This window comes from Hypanus sabinus, chromosome 19 (genome assembly GCF_030144855.1).
Source record: "Hypanus sabinus isolate sHypSab1 chromosome 19, sHypSab1.hap1, whole genome shotgun sequence".
In the NCBI taxonomy this organism is placed as follows: domain Eukaryota; kingdom Metazoa; phylum Chordata; class Chondrichthyes; order Myliobatiformes; family Dasyatidae; genus Hypanus; species Hypanus sabinus.
In genome coordinates, this window is record NC_082724.1 from 65688034 (window position 1) to 65707268 (window position 19235).

The following is a 19235-nucleotide window of genomic DNA, read 5'->3' on the forward strand; positions in this document are numbered from 1 at the left end:
GAATTGAACGGGCATCCAGCTGGAGAAAGGCTCTCTTTTCACAGGGGCTTTCAAGAGCACACATTTTCATCTCGATGGTCATGCTTGTCACTCCTGTCCTGTAAATTGCCCATGGCTAACTTGACTCAGTAAAAACGTATAATCCTAATGTTGGTTGGTTGTTGTTCTTGTTCTGCGCATACATAACACATTCTAAAGAGGTATGAGTTATTGGTAGTGTGGGCATGCTATATTAGCACCAGAAGCACAGTGACTGCCCCCAGCACATCCTCAGATTGTGTTGGTTATTAATGCAAAAGACTCATTCTCCTGTATGTTTCATGTACCTGTGACAAACAAATTTAGACTTTAATCTTTTGTCTTCACTTCGATCCATTAGCTCTTCCTCCACAGCCTTGTATCCCAAGCCAGATTCCAGTTGCATAATTAAACAATTCCTCACCTCATTTTTAATTCTCTTCCCCTTTTATTCCTGCTACCTTATTAAATGACAAACAGCCCTTAAAGGTTATAACCTCAACACAGAATCATAGGTGCTAAGGGTGACAATCCTTTTCCACAATCAAACTCTGAATTCCAGTGTCCCCTGTAAGAAACTTGTACATCCTCGTGGAATGTGTGGGTTTTCTCTGGCCACTGCTGTTTTCTCCCACAGTCCAAAGATGTACTGGCTAGTAGGTTAACTGATCATCATAAATTGTCTTTTGATTAGGTAGGGGAAAATTGGGGGTTGCTGGGCGGTGTGACTCAAAGGGCTGTAAGACCCTATACTGTGTTGTGTCTCTAAATAAATAAAATAAAAATCCTGGTAAAGTCGATCTTATTTTGCAACAAACCAGAGAAGACATAAAAACCCTTTGCATAACATTAAAATGACAAAAGACTCCATAAGAGTTTTTGCTAAATACTCTCCTGAAGGTTGAAACAGGAGACTGCTAACCTACATTGTCAATATACCCACTCCAAATTACACTCAGTAAACACGTTATTAGTTAAGTCCTGTTGGGGGTTCTGGCACCAACAATCATTCCACAGTCAAAGTCACACAACATTTCTTCCCCATTCTGATGTTTGGTCTGAACAACAACTGAACCTCTTGACCATGTCTGTGTGCTTTAGTGCATGAGTTGCTTGCACATGATTGGCTGATTAGATATTTACAATAAAGAGGTACACATGTGTACCTAATGAAGTGGCCACTGAGTGTATTTACCTTGTACAACAGGATTGTTCTGGTGACAGCAAGCATTAGCTAAACTTGCTATTGTTTTGGAAGTTTCTTTAGATGAATGAAAATAGACACATACAGGAGGATTTCTCCAACCCTATTTGAATTTCTGATAGTACAGGAGAATAAAATATTTGTTACTCTGGATCAAATTCAGCACAAAGAAGACATAAATATAGAAAACAAAAAGAATGAAAACACAATAAATACATAGATCACTTACATATACATAGATTGATTGTATGTACATAAAGTGACTAGTCTGTACATGAGGTGACTGATGGGAAATAATAAAGTAGTGGTGGAGTTAGTGGGTATAAGTGTTGATTGGCCTTACTGCTTGGGGAAAGTAAGTGTTTTTGAGCCTGGTGGTCTTGGTGTGGATTTTACGCAGCCTCCTCCCTGACGGGAGTGGGACAAACAATCTGTGAGCAGTTCTACTTTCTATTCCATGCTGTTCCTGTTTCCGTGCTGTAACTGTTATATGGTTATATTGCAGGTCAGTGGGACTAGGTGAGAGTAAGTGTTCTGCACGGACTAGAAGTGTCGAGATGGCCTGTTTCTGCGTTGTAATTGTTATATGGTTATATTCCGTTGTTCAGTACTTGTTGCTATGCTTATTATCACCATTCAATACTGTTCACTAAGTGTGAGCAAGAAACTACACTGTCGTGTGTATGACAATGAAATAACCTGAGTTTGAACCTGCACCCACTAAGTTACGAGGGCTACAATGAAACTTCTTCAATTATTTTGTTTAGCCTAAGAGGAATTTCCTGAATCTTTTCCAGAATACGACCACGAACCCATTCTTTGCTTTAATGCTGACAAGTTTATGCAATGCTAGTATCATTGAATGTTTTCTCAAGCTTTACATGTGATTACTTTCCTTTAATTCAGCTGCCCAACATTAACACGCAGATTGAGATAGAAATATACAAAAAGAATCAATTAATCCCCTACTTACTGGTTCTTCACTTGGGCACAGAAAGACCCAGTCTTCATCAATATTAATTCTGTTTTTGAGGATGAGCTGTTTACATGTTGCTTGATCTTCATTGAAGATACTTTTGCCTGCATTTACAACCCTGAAAAAAGTATTGCAATGTCAGCAAGGGAGACCGTTTCACTTCACTGCAGGCAATGGAGGTACCTTTCTACATACACCCACTGGAGTTGTCCTTACACCCTCCATTATTCTTTTTATGGACTTGACTCAGCTTTCTTTTTGATCCTGACTCTTCAATCTGCAGACTACAGATCTGAATATTTCCCTCCTTTCTTCCCACCTCCCCCCAATTCATGAACCCACTTGTGAAAAACAAACAAAATAAGAGACCAGATTTTAAAAACTGAGATCAGAGTATTACATAACAGAAACAGGTCCTTCAGCCATGTCCATGTCAAACTATTATTCTGCATAATCTTATTGACCTGGACCTGTACCTGGACCATAACGCTCCAGACACCTCCCATCCATTTACTTACCCAAATTTCTCTTAAATGTTGAAATTGAGTCCGCATCCACCACTTCCCCTGGAAGCTTGTTCCACACTCTCACTACTCTCTGAGTGAAGTTACTCTTCATGTTTGCCTTAAATACCTTTTACCTTTAACCTATACCTAGTCTCACCTAGACTGAGGGGGAGAAAGCCTGCCTACATTTACCCTATCTATATCTGCCTACAGAGAAACTGCCTACATTTACCCTATCTATATCTCTTACTGCATAGATTTAAAGCAGAGTTTGATATATTTTTCATTAGTCAGGGCATCAAAGGTTATGGGGTGAAGGCAGGAGAATGGGGATGAGAGGGAGAGTAAATCAGCCATGATGGAATGGTGGAACAAACTCAATGGACCAAATGGTGTAATTCTGCTGCTATGTCTTAAAATTTGATGACGTAGTCCTGTCAGCATGCCTAATTGCTCTCCAACTCTGACATGGAGTGCTATTCCAGAGGGTGGTTAAGGACCATTTACTTTACCGTTTGACGTTGGAGTCACAAATAAAAGCAACAACATAAGAAATTAAGTAATCCAAACTTTGAACCTGCTCTGGATTTCACTGAGACTATGGCTAATCTTCAACCATATTACTCATGTGCCTAAACTAATATTGGAATTGGTTAATTATTGTCACATTCACATGTCCAGATATAGTGAAAAGCTTGTCTTGCATACAGATCAAATCATTACAGAGTACATTGAAGTAGATCAAAGTACAACAACAATTGGGCCAGTATGGTAGCATAGTGATTAGCACAATGCTTTACAGCACCAAGTGACCCGGTTTCAATTCCCAACACTGTCTGTAAGGAATTTGTTCGTTCATTTCACGAAAGTGTGGGGTTCCTCTGGGTTCTCTGATTTGCTTCCACAGTCCAAAGACATACTGGTTGGTTGGTTAATTGGGCGTTGCAAATTATCCAGTGATTAGGCTAGGATTAAATCAGGGGATTACTGGGTGGTGCAGTTCAAAGCGCCGGAAGGCCCTGTTCCATCTGTAACTCAATAAATAGTAAACAAAAACAATGCAGAAAGAGCAGCGAAGGTAAACAATGAAGTGGAAGAAAATTACAAGGCAGATTGTGAGGCCAAGAGTCCAACTCAGTCATACAAGTGGTCCTTTCAAGAGTCTGATAACAGTGGGTAGAAGCTGTCCTTGAGCCTGGTGGTACATTCTTTCAGACTTTTGTATGCTGGCATTTATAAATCAGAGCATTGAGTATAGGAGTTGGGATGTAATGTGAAAATTGTACAAGGCATTGGAGAGGCCGAATTTGGAGTATTGTGTACAGTTCTGGTCACCAAATTATAGGAAAGATGTCAACAGAATAGAGAGAGTGAAGAGAAGATTTACTAGAATGTTACCTGGGTTTCAGCACCTAAGTTACAGGGAAAGGCTGAACAAGTTAGGTCTTTATTCTTTGGAGCGTAGAAGGTTGATAGAGGTATTTAAAATAATGAGGGGGATAGATCGAGTTGACGTGGATAGGCTTTTTCCATTGAGAGTAGGGGAGATTCAAACAAGAGGACATGATTTGAGAGTTAGGGGGCAGAAGTTTAAGGGTAACACGAGGGGAATTTCTTTACTCAGAGAGTGATAGCTGTGTGGAATGAGCTTCCTGTAGAAGTGGTAGAGGCAGGTTCGGTATTGTCAATTAAAGTAAAATTGGATAGGTATATGGACAGGAAAGGAATGGAGGGTTATTGAAGTGAAGTTTAAGAGACTGTTAGACAGGTATATGGAGGAATTTAAGGTGGGGGGGTTATATGGGAGGCAGGGTTTGAGGGTTGGCACAACATTGTGGGCCGAAGGGCCTGAAATGTGCTGTACTATTCTATGTTCTATGTTATTGTCTGAGTGTGGGCCAGTGGGACTAGGTGAGTGTAAATGTCGGCACGGACTAGAAGGGCCAAGATGGACTGTTTCCTTGCTGTAATTGTTATATGGTTATATATGGTTCTGCCTGATGGGAGGGGAAAAAGAGAGTATGTCCAGGGTGGGTGGGAGTCTTTGATTACACTGGCTGCTTGAGTGAGACAGCAAGAGCGTAGACAGAATCCATTGAGAGGAGGCTGGCTCCTGTGATTGTCATGACCCAAGGTCATCAGTACAGTATTCTGAGGGCTGAGTATTTTGCTGTTGGTATTTATTTTGTATTCTCTGCATTTCATTAATTATAATTATAATGTATTGTTATGTTACATTTGGTTCCTAAGATTGTCATAGCTGGGGTTGGTGGTGGGGATAAGCTCCGACTATCTATAATGCTTCAAATGGCAAGTGACTCTCACAGCCTCTGACAACCAAGTCCAACTCTTGGCCTTCGTGCGTGGCCTAGGTATTAGGCCCGGCGGAACTGTTTCTACTGACAAGAGAAGGGATAAAGGCAGACCACTGGTGCCTCAAAACCAGTTGCTTTAGGCAAGTGGGGCTTGTCAGCCTTGGATGGCAGCCTGCTTAGGAGGAAAACTCTGATTTTAAACCTCCACTACCTTGTGGCCATACCCACCCATGGGAAAGGCTTCGGGAGTAAACCCTGAGGAAGAGATCCAGAGTGGGGTCCCTAAGGCAGTTCGATGTTGTTTACAACTTCACTCTGGCAACCTCTGTGACGACACCGGTGCCAAGCTGTATTGGCGTTTGCCCTTCCCTTGGACGACATTAGTGACAGGGAGAGAGGGAACCTGCTGCATTGGCAACAGCAAAATCTTCCTGCCCAGGCTTGCGCCCTGGAGATGACACAATCCTCCAGTGGCGCAAACCCACGATCCCCTGGGATCGACGGCTGCTTACTATGTTACACTTAAGGTTTTTTACGTGTTATTGTTAGGTCTTCTCTAGCTTACATTCAAGTTCCAATTGTCATTGATTACTTTCAATTAATTCTCCAAAACTTTGCAGATATCCAGTTAAGTATCCTTGGACTTATGTCTCTGATCAGAATAACTACTTGTTAACTTGTAATTCGTCTGGGCACAGATTCCTTTCTGGCCTGGATTTAAAGGGGTAGTGCTAACTCGTTGTTTATTCGGGAGTCTTGATTTCTGTTTAAAGAAGTCCTGGCCAAGTTACCCAAGACCTTGTAAGTTCTACTGTTTAGCTTTGTCTCTGTTATTAGTAAAATACCTAGATTTGTTTAACCCTTCCAAAGATTCACCACCAGCACCAAATTTTCCACCCACATGCTACAACCATTTATCTTCCATGGATTTTTGTTTTTAAGTGCCAAGGTACCTCCCTTTGAATTTTCTCTCTAAATACATTCAAATTCTTGGCAACCTTGTAGTTAACAGTCAGCAGAATTTTAAAAAAGCCTCAAAACATTGCAACCCCCTTCCAAAATTTGGTCCTAATAAACAGAAAAGCAGATCAAATATTTTCCTTGACTCAAAATGAAACACAACTCACACTTCAAAAACAGTTTTTGTTTAATGTTCAAGCAAGGGATTGAGTTTCTGTTTGTGCTTTGGTACCAAGGAAGTCATTCACTTTGATAATTCTCAAGGCGTCACAGACTACAACTAGTTACACTCATAGTCACTTTATTAAATACACCTGTTCATTAATGTAAATATCTAATCAGACAACCATGTGGCCTCTCTCATTAACAAGGCACTTTCATCCACAAAACTGCTGCTTACTGGATGGTTTATTTTGGTTTTCACACCATTCTCTGTAGATTTTAGACATGGTCAAGAAGTTCACTTGCTGTTCAGAAAAACCTGCTGTACACTAGGCCAGAGTTTACAGCAAGATGGGGACTTTATTTTCTTATTTATACAATTTGTCTTTTTTTGCTCATTGGTTGTCATTCTTTATTTATAATTTTTATAACTTTTCATAAATTATATTGTATTTATTTATTTTTCCATAATGCCTGCAAGAAAGTGAATTTTAAGTTGTATATGGTGATAAATATAAGTGAAATAAGTTCATGTTGGGAATGCTCTGTTGCCACCCCCACCATCTGTTACCATGCGGTCTGATCATAAAGGGGGAGCTGTCCGTCCAGTTCACTGCACCAGCTTCAAGGACTGATACTTTCTCCCAATCCAGCACTGACACCAGGCAGAACTGGCCTGCCTTCAAACCAAGGCCAAATTGACTTACTTATTCTTTTTGCACTATGGAGGCAGTTGACCTCATTAATAAGAAAACATGAAGTACTGTGTATAGGTGTTGATGATTCATAACACCAACAGACTACTTATTAATGGTCCCTGGTCCCAAGTGTAACATGAAACCTATTATCAATGAAAACTTTACTTAACGTTGTTTGTCTACATCTTCTTTGGCAGTTGTTGTTGTCTGTAATTTTTCATTGATTCTATGGTATTTCTTTGATCTATTGTGAAAGCCTTCAAGAACATGAATCTCAAGGAAGTGTATGGTAACATATAAATTCAGTGGCCACTTTATTAGATACAGGCAGTACCAATAAAGTGGTGTCTGAGTGTATTTCTACACACTCGTGGTCTTCTGTTGCTGTAGTCCGATGTATTATGCTCTTCTGCACACCACTTTGTAATGCATGGCCAGTTGAGTTACAGTCAGCTTGGCCATTCTTCTCTGTCCTCTCTCATTAACGAGGCATTTTCATCCACAAAACTGCTGCTTACTGGACGTTTTTTTTTGGTTTTCGCACCATTCTTTGTAGACTCTAGAGACGGCTGTGTGAGAAAATCCCAGATTAGCAGTTTCTGAGACTCTCAAAGCACCAGTAATAATTCCATGGTCAAAGTCACCTAGATTACATTTCTTCCCCATTCTGATATTTGGTCTGAACAACAATTGACCATGTCTGCATATCTTATGCATTGTGTTGCTGCCACATGGATATTTGTACCAACGAGCAGGTGTACTGTATCTAATAAAGTGGCTACCCAAGGGTATGTATTTTTATAATAAATTTACTTTGAACTTTCACTAATACAACACAAGAGAGAGATGGGTGCGGGCAAAGAGAAAACACAAATGTAGCAACATTGGCAGGCTGGTCCCAGCAGATTGTGCTGGTAATTGATGTCCTCTGCTAGTCACTGTGTATTTGAATGCACATGTTGCAGATAAAAGCTAATCTTTATCGTTATCATTTACACATTTGTCACATCCTTCTAACTAGTCCTCATGGTGAGTTACTTCAGGAAGCCTAATAGTGATGTCAAGGATGCCTGCTGGCTGTTCTCTCTTCTGCCTCTGGGAGAAGAGAGTGTAGCATTAAGCCAAGATATTTAAGACACAGGAACAGCTTCTTCCCCATTTGTATCAGATTCCTAAACCACTCATCTCTTCCACATTCCTTCCCATTGCTGCTGCCAAACTCTCAGACTCTTCACTGGACCTCTCTTGGCTGTTCTATCAGAATCAGGGTTATTTTCACTGACATGAGATTCTGCAGATGCTGGAAATCCAGAGCAACACACACAGAATGCTGGAGGAAATCAACAGGTCAGGCAGAGAAAAGCTCAGCACATTATTATAACTAAACTGGTCTAGTCTAATCAAATTACCTTTTAGGAATTCATTATTCTGTAATTAGTTGTGAGTGTAGCTAATGTTTACCCAGGTCAATAGAATAAAACCCCGATGTCTATTCAAATCTCATCCTACAATTGACACCAACATTCATTTCTCTTGCACTGTTTGTGGGTCTTCAGCAGGTGTACAAGCCAGCTGTACATTTGTGTTTGTAATACATAGAATATAGAATAATATAGCACAAAGACAGGCCCTTTGGCCCATAAGATCTGTGCACATGATCAACATCCCTCTTGCCAAAATGCCTTAAACTTCACTATCATGGCTGCTTCTACCACCAACCTTGGCAGCAAACTCCATGCACCTACCACTCTTTTTAAAGAAATATTGCCCTATACACAACTCTTAGAACTATGCGTTCTCGTATTTGACATTTCTATCCTGGGAAAGTGACTACCCTACCAATGCTTCTTAATTTTATAAATTTCAATCAGAGTCCTAAGATAATAAGAACACAGACTCTGGCCCTTTGACCCAGCTAATCCACAGCATTCCAACTACTAGTCCCAGCTGCCCACATTCAGCCCATAACCCACCACATACCTATCCAAATGCCTCTTAAATGTTGCATTTGTCCCCACCTCAACCACTCCCACTGGCAGCTCATTCTAGACACTCAACTAATCTCCATGCAATGGAGTTACCTCTCAGATCTCTTTCCCCAGTGAATCTTGTGCTACCTATGATAGCTGATTACGCCTTTTGCCAACCATAATTTGTATTAATATAACATCTCTAATGGCAATAAAAGTTTCAATCTGATTCACAAGTGCAGGATTTTCAAAATTATTATGGGATTAAAGTCAACTTTCTTGACCTTACTGAGAGGACACATTAATATGCTGAAGAACTGCAAGAGCAAAACTCCCATGCATTACCTCCAATATAAACTGACAATATTACACTTAGGCAGTAGGACCTGTGGATGCTGAAATGGTTACCAGTTTAGCTTGTTGAATTTTCATCACAAATAATAAACTGAAGAATGTCAGAAGGATTACACAGAGTAAACAGGATTCTTTCACAACACATCAGTAATAATAATTCTGATTCAGTGTGGAGGAACAGAGGTGTTCACTTCCAAAGATCCCTTAAAGTTGTTGTGGGATGCTTAACAAGTTTAGAGCTTCATTAGTTGTGGTATTCAAGTTCAAGAGGCAAGATGTAATGTTGCAGCTCTATGAAACTCTAGTTACATCACATTTGGAATATTATGTTTATTTTTGGTCACCTCATTATAGAAAGGATGTCAAAGCTTCAGGGAGGATGCTGAGGAGATCTACCAGATTAGAGGGCATGTCTTATGAGGAAAGGCTGAGTGAACTAGGGCTTTTCTCTTTAGAGTGAAAGAGAATGAGAGGTGACTTGATAGATGTGTACAAGATAGAAAGAGGCTAAAAACTGAGTGATCAATTCAAGAGGGCATAATTTTAAGGTGACTGGAGGAAAATATAGTGGGAAGGGGAAATGTCAAGAGTTAGTTTTTTTTTAACATAGAGAATGGAATACCTTGGTAGGGCCAGATACATTAGGGACATTTAAGAGATTCTTAGATAGGCAAATGGTTGAAAGAAAAAATGGAGGACTATGTGGGAGGGAAGGGTTAAATTGATCTTGGGGTAAAAGGTCACAGCAAAATTGTGGGCTGTACTGTTCTAAGACTATGGAGACATGACATACAAGCAGGAACCTATGTCCAGGACAAACTGCTGAGGATAACAAGTTATCCCGAAAAGTCTAGTAGATGCTGGAAATGAAGAACAAACGGAAAGGTCTGCGATCCGATGGGAGGCAGAGTTGATAAAATTAAAAAAATGATAATGCAAAGTGGAAGTGGTGCTAATGAGATAAGTAGAGGGCACGAAAGACAAGTCTGTATTGGGCACTAACTGGGAGAAACAAAAAGCTGAACACAGTGTTGGCTAGTACGCCCCTAGTTGAAAGTGGGTGGAGATTCTATGCCTGCAGTTAATATAATCTCTTTATTCTCTTCCATTGCAACCTTACTGACATTATACAGGATCAATCTTGGACCTTCACTTAACAATGAATAAAATTATTCTGCTTTGTTCTGTCCACCAAGAATCAACAGATATTATCAGTGACTATTTTGTTAGATACAGGAGTGAAACCTGGTGTGGTTTCTGTTGTTGTATGCCATTCACTTCAAGGTTCACACGAGGAAATCTGCAGATGCTGGAAATTCAAGCAACATACACAATTCACTGTAAACCCTAGAGACTTTTGTGTGAAAATCCCAGAAGATCAGCAGTTTCTGAGTTACACAAACTACCCTGTCTGGCACCTACAATCATTTCACAGTCAAAATCTCTTAGATCACACTTCTTCCTCAATCTGATATTTGGTCTGAACAACTGAACTTGATCATGTCTGCATACTTTCATGCATTGACCTGACTGGCTGATTAGACATTGGCGTTAATGAGCAGTTGTACAGGTGTACCTAATAAAGTGGCCACCGGGAAGAATTTTTGCTTAGAATTGCAACCAAGCTAACTTTAAAAGCAAGAATGAAGAATGCACACTCTAGCTTTAACTTGTGTAGAGATTCAACATAGTAACAGGCTCTTCTGGCCCAAAGACCCTGTGCCACCCAATTACATCCATGCGACCAGTTAACCTACTAACCTGTCTGTATGTGGTTGGAATGGGAGAGGAAACTGGACCCAGAGGTCACAAGGAGAATTCGGTCGCTGCTCCTGAGGATTATCACCTTGTTAGTGGAGAGGCCTGCCTGACCTGTCAAGAACTGTGTGGTGGCTACCCATATTAAACAAAGTGATACACAGGCATTTTCCTTTAAGTGAACAAACCCTGAGGGGAACATCATACTTGACCTGAATGGTCACGTTACTAATAACGCTGTTCCAGCCACGACGCTACCATGCTGCTCCAAGTCCAGCTGAGTATTGGAGTACAACAGAGCAGAAAGGGGCGAAGACCGGAAGAAGGCGGGCGCTGTACAGCCTGTTATCATCATCTCGAATAGACTGCTTGGTGAAGTGGTGGAGGAAGCAGTCTCGAATTTTCGAAGAGGAGCTTTATAAATGAACAGAGGAAAAACTTTACAGTCCTCTAGGAAAAAGACCAGGAAAGTGAAAAAATGGAAGAGCATTCTAAAGATCAGTAGAATCACAAATTCCGTGCGATTTCTGGAGTTAAATAATCAAAGTGCACCCATCTGAAATAGATGTCAAATTCAAATGTTTTTGTTTTAACCAGAAAACTTACAGTACTTTGATCAATAAAATTAATTTTTGTGTTTTTAAATCATATTCTTTTTCTTGTAAAATATGTAATTTGTTTTTTTCTAGTGAATGCGCTTTTCTAACACTGTGATGCTGTCGCAAGTTGTTCAATGCACTGGTGTGTACGTGGGCTTGGATGTGATAACAAACTAAACTTTGAACACTCCAAATGGAACCTTCACGACTTATTTCACTGCTAAAACTTTGTGCCAGTAATACACGTCAGTGTAAGGCTTTCCAAAATGCTACCATTGACTTATGAACAAATCAATTTCTTTGTGGGATGTACCAGGTAGTGGTGCAACAAGTTACAATGTATCTATTTGTCCCTAATACATTTCCCTTCAATCCCTGTCTGTCGAAAAAGCTCTCATAAATCCATACTTCATTTGCTTCCTCCAGCGCCATCGCTGACACTGCGTTCTGGACACAAGCCATTTCGATCCTGGGACAAAAACACCATCTATGCCTCTCATCGTTTTGCCAGCACTAATAACAGCCCAAAACGAAACTTTAAAAAAGGCAGAATCCCCGGATGTTCATCCAGCCCCACAACATTCCGGTTGCCACAAGTCGACCTCTGAGGGGGATCGCAATGTTAAAGTTGGGTGTTAAATGCGAAAACTAAACGGTGCCCGCATTCTGTGTTAAATCACAACATTGATAAGAAGATTTGTAACTCCGTAGCATTTGCTGCAATTAGCAAACGCTCCAAAAGAAAGCAACCCCAGGAAATGATGGAAGTACGAATAGGCTGGGCAGTCTTCGGTATGCGACAAGCACTAGTGAAACCGCACAGCATTTAGACCATTCATCGAGTCTGCTCCGACATTCCACCTTGCCTTTCACCTTCCACCTTGTTCCTTTCAGTCCCATTTCGTGCCTTCTGCCCGCGACGCCCTGACTAATCAGGAACCTGTTTGAAATGTATACCCAAATAACTTGGTATCCACAGCTGTCTGTGGCAATGATTTACAAAGATTTGCCGCTTTTTGTTTCGGATTTACAGCGTCTTCAGTTTTTGCTTTGTTCTAAGTAACTATACTAAGTTTGGAAGTAGACTTTTTAAAACACACATCCATAAACTTTCCTATTCAAACTTACTCCGCATAGCCGGTACTCCACGGTAACTTCTTGTTTCTGGGAGGGAATACGACCGGTCTGACCGTTTGGTCCAGGCTTGTTTCTCCCGGAGCCTGGTGCAGAAAGTGAGGTCGGCAGTACAAGTTCTCTGGCGGCTCATCGTGGACCAGACCTGGGCTCCTCTTCACAGACGACTTCCGAGCCTTTAGTCTTTTGAACATGGTCCAAACGGCTGCAAGGAAACCAAAGCCTCGCCTTCACCCAACCCAGGACACGAAAGCACTCCGGGACCGTTCAATGTAAGCAAGACTCGATGCCAAACTGCCCCGCGAAATTAAGAGGAGGTTTCCGTGCCCCAACTAAACCTGACAGACACCATTTGTTGTTCTATAGTCACTGTGTAACTTTGAATCTGGGGTTGAACTGTCCGCACAGAACAGATCTAATTCAGTGAGCCAGCGGAGAACGTTAAAGGGCGTTTCATAGTCACGCTGGAAAAAACTTGCAGAACACTCCCCCCGCCCCCACCCCAGCACTTATATTCTTAACGTTACCATTGAATTTGACGTGGTTTGATTTAAAAAAAAAAGACACAACCAGTGGTCAGAAAGCATTTACTGTAAAAAAAAACACTCAATATTTCTCAGTGATTCTTAAAATTAGTGTTTCAAGTGGAAATGAGGAAGTGGAATAAAAAAAATCCGAAATTTCTTTTTATGTTAAAAAGATGGATTGCAATTAGCATAGCACCTTTCACGTCCGTTCCACGAACTGTCGCTGCCGATTATGCGTTTGTATAGTCACCAGTGTAAATAATGTAGATAGCGAGCTCCCACATTAGGTAATCTGATTTTATATAACTGACATGTTGTGAAATCTGTTGTTTTGTGGCAGTAATACAGAGCAATTCATTAAAAATTACAATAAGAAATATATAAAAAATCAAAACAGAAGAGCAAAAATAGAGTAAAAAGTGAGGTGCTTTATTGTCCATTCAGAAATCTGATGGCGGACGGGAAGAAGGTGCTCCTATAACGTTGAGCATGTGTCTTCAGGCTCCTGTACCTCCTCCTTGATATTAGCATTGAGAAGAGGACATGTGGTGAGGATCCTTAATGATATTGATCAAGGGACAGGCACAAATTCCGCAGTTCTTTAAGATAGGTATGTAAATTGAGGAAGGGGAGTATAAACATGGATCCTTTCCCAGGGGTAGGGGGTCTATAATCAGGACGCATCCTGGGGGTTTAAGGTGAGAGGGGTGTTTTAAAAAGGGCAAGTTGCCAGAGGAAGTTGTAGAGTTGGGTACAATTAGCACATATTATAAAGAGGATATGAACCAAATGCAGCCAAATAGGAACAACTTGGAGAGAACTTTGGTCGGCTCGGATCTGTTGAACCAAAGGGCTGTGATGTAGATCTTTATGACTCTAGGTATGTGATTTGAGAGAGCAGAGAGGACTGAAGTTAAAGTCAGCATCAGGTTCAATATCACTGATATATGCTGTGAAATTTGTTGTTTTGTGGCAGCAGTACAGTGTAATATGCAGTAATAAAAACTATACATTACAATAATAAATATGTATTAAAATTAAATAAGCAGTGCAAAGAGAAAGCAGAATATGGAGTTCATAGGCTTATTGTCTGTTCATAAAGCTGATGGTGGGGGGGGGGGGGGGAAGAAGCTGGTCCTGAAACAATGAGTGTGTATTTTCAGACTCCTGTACCTCCTCTCTGATGGTAGCAATGAGAAATCGATGTGTCCTGGGTGGTGGGAGTGCTTAGTGATGGTCTCCTCTGAAGGAAGCAAGTCATCTATTGACTCAGGGGCAAGAATGTTAACCCCCAGGTCAAAGCTGTTATTAATTTATCATTAACTATATATATATAAACTACCTCTACTAAACATAGGATTCCAAAATGAATAATTCTTGTGCATAACCAAATCTTTTCCTATTTCTTTTCTGGGTCCTTTGGTTAATTAAAAACCTTACAGCCTCCAGTATGATATGCAAATTGCCTATAATTAATACTGGCTGGATTTCCAGTCCCACCGTCTCAAGAGGCAGCTCTTTTGGAGTAGCCATTTATCCTTTGAGCCTGTTCTACCATTTATGCCATAGGCCCACAATGTCTGTGCTGTACATGATGCCAAAATAAACTAATCCCTTCTGTCTGCACATGATCCACATCCCTCCATTCCCCACATATTAAAGTGCTTTTTAAGTGCCTCTTAAACACCACTTCCATGTCTGTTCCCTGGGCATCATGTTCCAGGCACCCACCACTTTGTGTGTATAAAAACCTATCACCCACATCATCTTTGAACTTCCTCTCCCTCTTACCTTAAATGGATGCCCTCTAGTATTTGACGTTTCAAAAGGAAAGAAATCTCTGTCTATCTTGTCCTCATAATCTTATAAACCTTGATCAGATCTCCCCTCAGCCTCCAATACTCTAGAGAAAACAACCCAAGTTTGTCCAAACTTCCCTTGTACCTAACACTCTCCAATCCAGGCAACAACCTGGTGAACCTCTTCTGCACCCTCTCCACATCCTTCCTTGTAATGGAAAGGGTGAAGAAGCCAGAATAAGAAGTTGGGGGCAGGGAAAGGAGTAAAAATGATAGGTGTGACCAGGTGAAGGAGAGATGATGAAGTGAGAAGCTGACAGGGGATAGGTGGAAGATGTAAAGGGCTGAAGAAGAAATCTAACAGAGAGGAGGGTGGACTGTGGAAGAAAGAGAAGGAGGAGAGCAGCAGTGGGAGGCAATGGACAGGTGAGGAGAAAGGAAGGGGAGAGTGGGGACCAGAATGGGGAATGGAAAAAAAGAGAAGGGAGGGGAGGGGAGTAATTACTGGGAAGTATAGAAATTAATGCTCATGCCATCAGGTTGGAAACTAACCAATCAAAACATGAGGTATTGCTCCTCCATCCTGAGTTTGACCACATTGTGGGAATAGGAAGATGTATTGAAATCGGTGGTCAGTGGAGTAAACACCAATTTCTGCAGCACCCCACCAGGCACAGCCTCCGAACCTGATGAGCAAATTTATTTTCAAAGTACATATATGTTACCATATACAAAACTTTCTTGTGGGCATACTCAGTACGTCCAAGAGCCATAATAATGTAAGACTGCACCCAACAGGACAGACAAACAACCAATATGCAAAAGACAACAAACTGTGCAAATACAAAAGAAAAAGGAAATAATAATAAATAACTAAACAATAAATATCAAAAATGTGAGATGAAGAGCCCTTGAAAGTGGGAACAGTTCAGTAATGGGGCAAGTGAAATTGAGTGAAGTTATTCCTCACTAGTTCAAGATGGCTGAGGGGTAATAACTGTTCCTGAACCTGGTGGTGTGAGTCTTGAGGCTCCTGTATCTTCTTTGTAATGGCAGTAGTGAGAAGAGAGCATCAGAATCAGAATCAGGTTTAATCAGGTTTCCGCAAGGCAAAGTATTTAGTAAGTTTCTCTCTTTTTATTCGTATTTGTTCATTCATCGTCTGTTCGGATAAAGGATTACAGGGAGGTAGACATTCCTAGGGTGCAGGATACAGGTAACTGGAGAAGGATAAAACAGGAGAAGGAAGAGAAATGCATAGCTAGTGCAGAGTACATCTGTGGCTATTCTTCTCAATAGTAAGTTTACAACTTTAGATACTGTTGAGGGGGACAACACACTGGGGGATGCCACAGTGACCAGGTCTCTGGCACTGAGTCTAGAGCTGTGACTCAGAAGAGCAGAGAGATGAAGAGTGCTGCTGTGTTGATAGGAGGTTCCATAGTCAGAGGTAGTAAGTATGTGGTCTGCAACTTACAACAGGAGATGGAAAATGTATTATTTAATTTATTATATATATTTATTTACTGTAATTTACAGTTTTTAATTATTACGTATTGGTACTGCTGCCACAAAACAACAAATTGCACAACATATACCAGTGATATTAAACCTGATTTTGACTCCAATTATGATTTGGTTGCATATTGATCTTTGCCAGTGATTTGCATTAAAATAGCTAATATCACAGTTAGTTGTTTTAAGAATTTACAATTAATGACAATAACTGTAGCACTTCTCTTCCTGACGAACTTAACGTATTTTACGCAAGATTCGAACAGAAGAGGAGCGTCCCGTCCCCTCCGGATGAACCGGACCTGGTGGCATCAAGATTGATCATCACCGAGGAAGACATTGGAAGAGCCTTCCTTAAGATAAATCCAAGGAAGGCGACGGGCCAAGATGGCATCCCGGGACAGGTTCTCGGGGCTTGTACAAGCGAGCTAGCTGGAGTGTTTGCTGACATCTTCAACTGCTCCCTGCTTCAGTCTAAGATCCCCTCGTGTTTTAAGAAGGCAATGATAATCCTGGTGCCGAAGAAAAGCAAGGTGGCATGACTGAATGACTATCGACCTGTGTCTCTGACATCAATTGCTATGAAGTGCTTTGAGCGATTGGTTATGGCACACACACATCAACCATAACCTACTGGTCAACCTCGACGCTTTGCAATTCGCCTACCGGAGCAACAGGTCAATGGCAGATGGCACTACATTCCTCCTTAGAACACCTGGAGAATGAAGGCAGATATGTAAGGCTCCTTTTCATCAACTACAGCTCTGCCTTTAATACCATCATTCCAAATAAACTGATTCCTAAGCTCCGGAACCTGGGTCTTAGCACTCAGATCTGCAGCTGGATCTTCAACTTCCTCACAGACAGGACCCAGGCTGTAAAAATAGGGGACAAGCTCTCCTCTACAATCACTCTGAGCACTGGTGCCCCACAAGGCTTTGTACTCGGCTCCCTGCTGTACCCACTGTACACCCATGATTGCGTAGCCAAGTTTCCATCAAACTCAATTTATAAATTTGCTGATGACACCACAATTGTAGGCCGCATCTTGGATAATGATGAGTCTGAGTACAGGGAGGAAATTAAGAACCTGGTGGCATGGTGCGAAGACAATAACCTATCCCCCAACGTCGGCAAGACGAAGGAATTGGTTGTTGATTTCAAAAGGAGTAGCAGACTGCATGACCCCATCTACATCTGTGGTGCGCATGTGGAACAGGTCAAAAGCTTTAAGTTCCTCGGGGTGAATATCACAAATGACCTCACTTGGTCTAACCAAGCAGAGTCCACTGCCAAGAAGGCCCAACAGCACCTTTACTTCCTGAGAAAGCTGAAGAAATTTGGCCTGTCCCCTAAAACCCTCACTAATTTTTATAGGTGCACTGTAGAAAGCATTCTTCTAGGGTGCATCACAACCTGGTATGGAAGTTGTCCTGTCCAAGACCGGAAGAAGCTGCAGAAGATTGTGAACAGCCCAGCACATCACACAAACCAATCTTCCATCCTTGGACTCACTTTACACCACTTGCTGTCGGAGCAGTGCTGCCAGAATAATCAAGGATAAGTCCCACCCAGCCAACACACTTTTTGTCCCACCTCCCTCCGGGAGAAGCTTCAGGAGCATGAAGATACGTCTGGCCAGATTTGGGAACAGCTTCTTTCCAACTGTGATAAGACTGTTGAACGGATCCTGACCCGGATCTGGGTCGTACCTTCCAAATATCTGGACCTGACTTGCACCACTGTACTTTACCTTTTCTATTTTCTGGTTATGATTTATAATTTAAATTTTTATTATATTTACTTCGATTTGTACTTCAGGGAGCGCGAAGCGCAGAAACAAATATCACTGTGATGATGGTACGCTCTAGTATCAATTGTTTTGTGACAATAAAGTACGTTTGTATTTGTGTTGTAATTACAACATTGTATTTCCGCAAGCAAGATCTTAAGAATGGGACCAGCTGAGATCACAAAAAGATATATAACAACTTTTCTTACACTTGAAGCAGGGTTTAACGTTTCCCTACAAAAGTTCACTGCATCCTTAGGTAAACATCGCCACACTTTTGGAAGTCTACTGTCAAGAGAAACAGGAGAAATTTGTCTACGTGCACTAATGCTGTAAGAGTTTCTGATTTCACTCAACTCTGCATACATATTCATTTCCTCAGTGAAAGCAAATTACCGGGTGAGTAAAGACCTCCTTGACTCTTTGATCTACAGTCTGTTACCAGAATGCATTCTGAAAAATAATCAGCTGCTGCTGGTACATCATTGACTAGGTGAGAGACCATAGGACATAGGAACAGAATTAGACAATTCAACCAACTGAGTCTGCTCCACCATTCCATCATGGTATTTTCCCTCTCAACCCCATTCTCCCGCCTTCTCCCAGTAATCTTTGATACTTATACTAATCAAGAACCTCCACTTTAAATATTCCCAATGACTTGGCCTCTAAGCATCTGTGGCCATAGATTTACTAACCTCTGGTTAAAGAAATCCATTCTCATCTTATGTTCTAAAGAACAACACACACAAAATGCTGGTGGAACACAGCAGGCCAGACAGCATCTATAGGGAGAAGCACTGTCGACGTTTCGGGCCAAGACCCTTCATCATTTTGTGTGTGTTGTTGTTTGAATTTCCAGCATCTGCAGATTTCCTTGTGTTAAGTTCTAAAAGGATGTTTTTATATTCTGAGGCTGTGCCCATTATATTGAGGTCTACCTACCAA

The 19235-nt window shown here is 41.2% G+C and overlaps 1 protein-coding gene across 2 annotated transcripts in view; it reads right to left on the reverse strand.

Annotated features, from left to right (window-relative positions):
• Window positions 1–12848, reverse strand: part of LOC132377999 (protein phosphatase 1M-like) — an 83992-nt gene extending 71144 nt beyond the window's left edge. For both annotated transcript variants that reach the window (XM_059944576.1, XM_059944575.1), the window contains exons 1-2: window positions 12649–12848; window positions 2196–2316 (exon numbers count right to left, since the gene is read on the reverse strand). In XM_059944576.1, the coding sequence (XP_059800559.1) occupies window positions 2196–2316; window positions 12649–12848 (321 nt within the window). The remainder of the gene's footprint in view (window positions 1–2195; window positions 2317–12648) is intronic.
• Between the last annotated feature and the right edge of the window lie 6387 nt (window positions 12849–19235).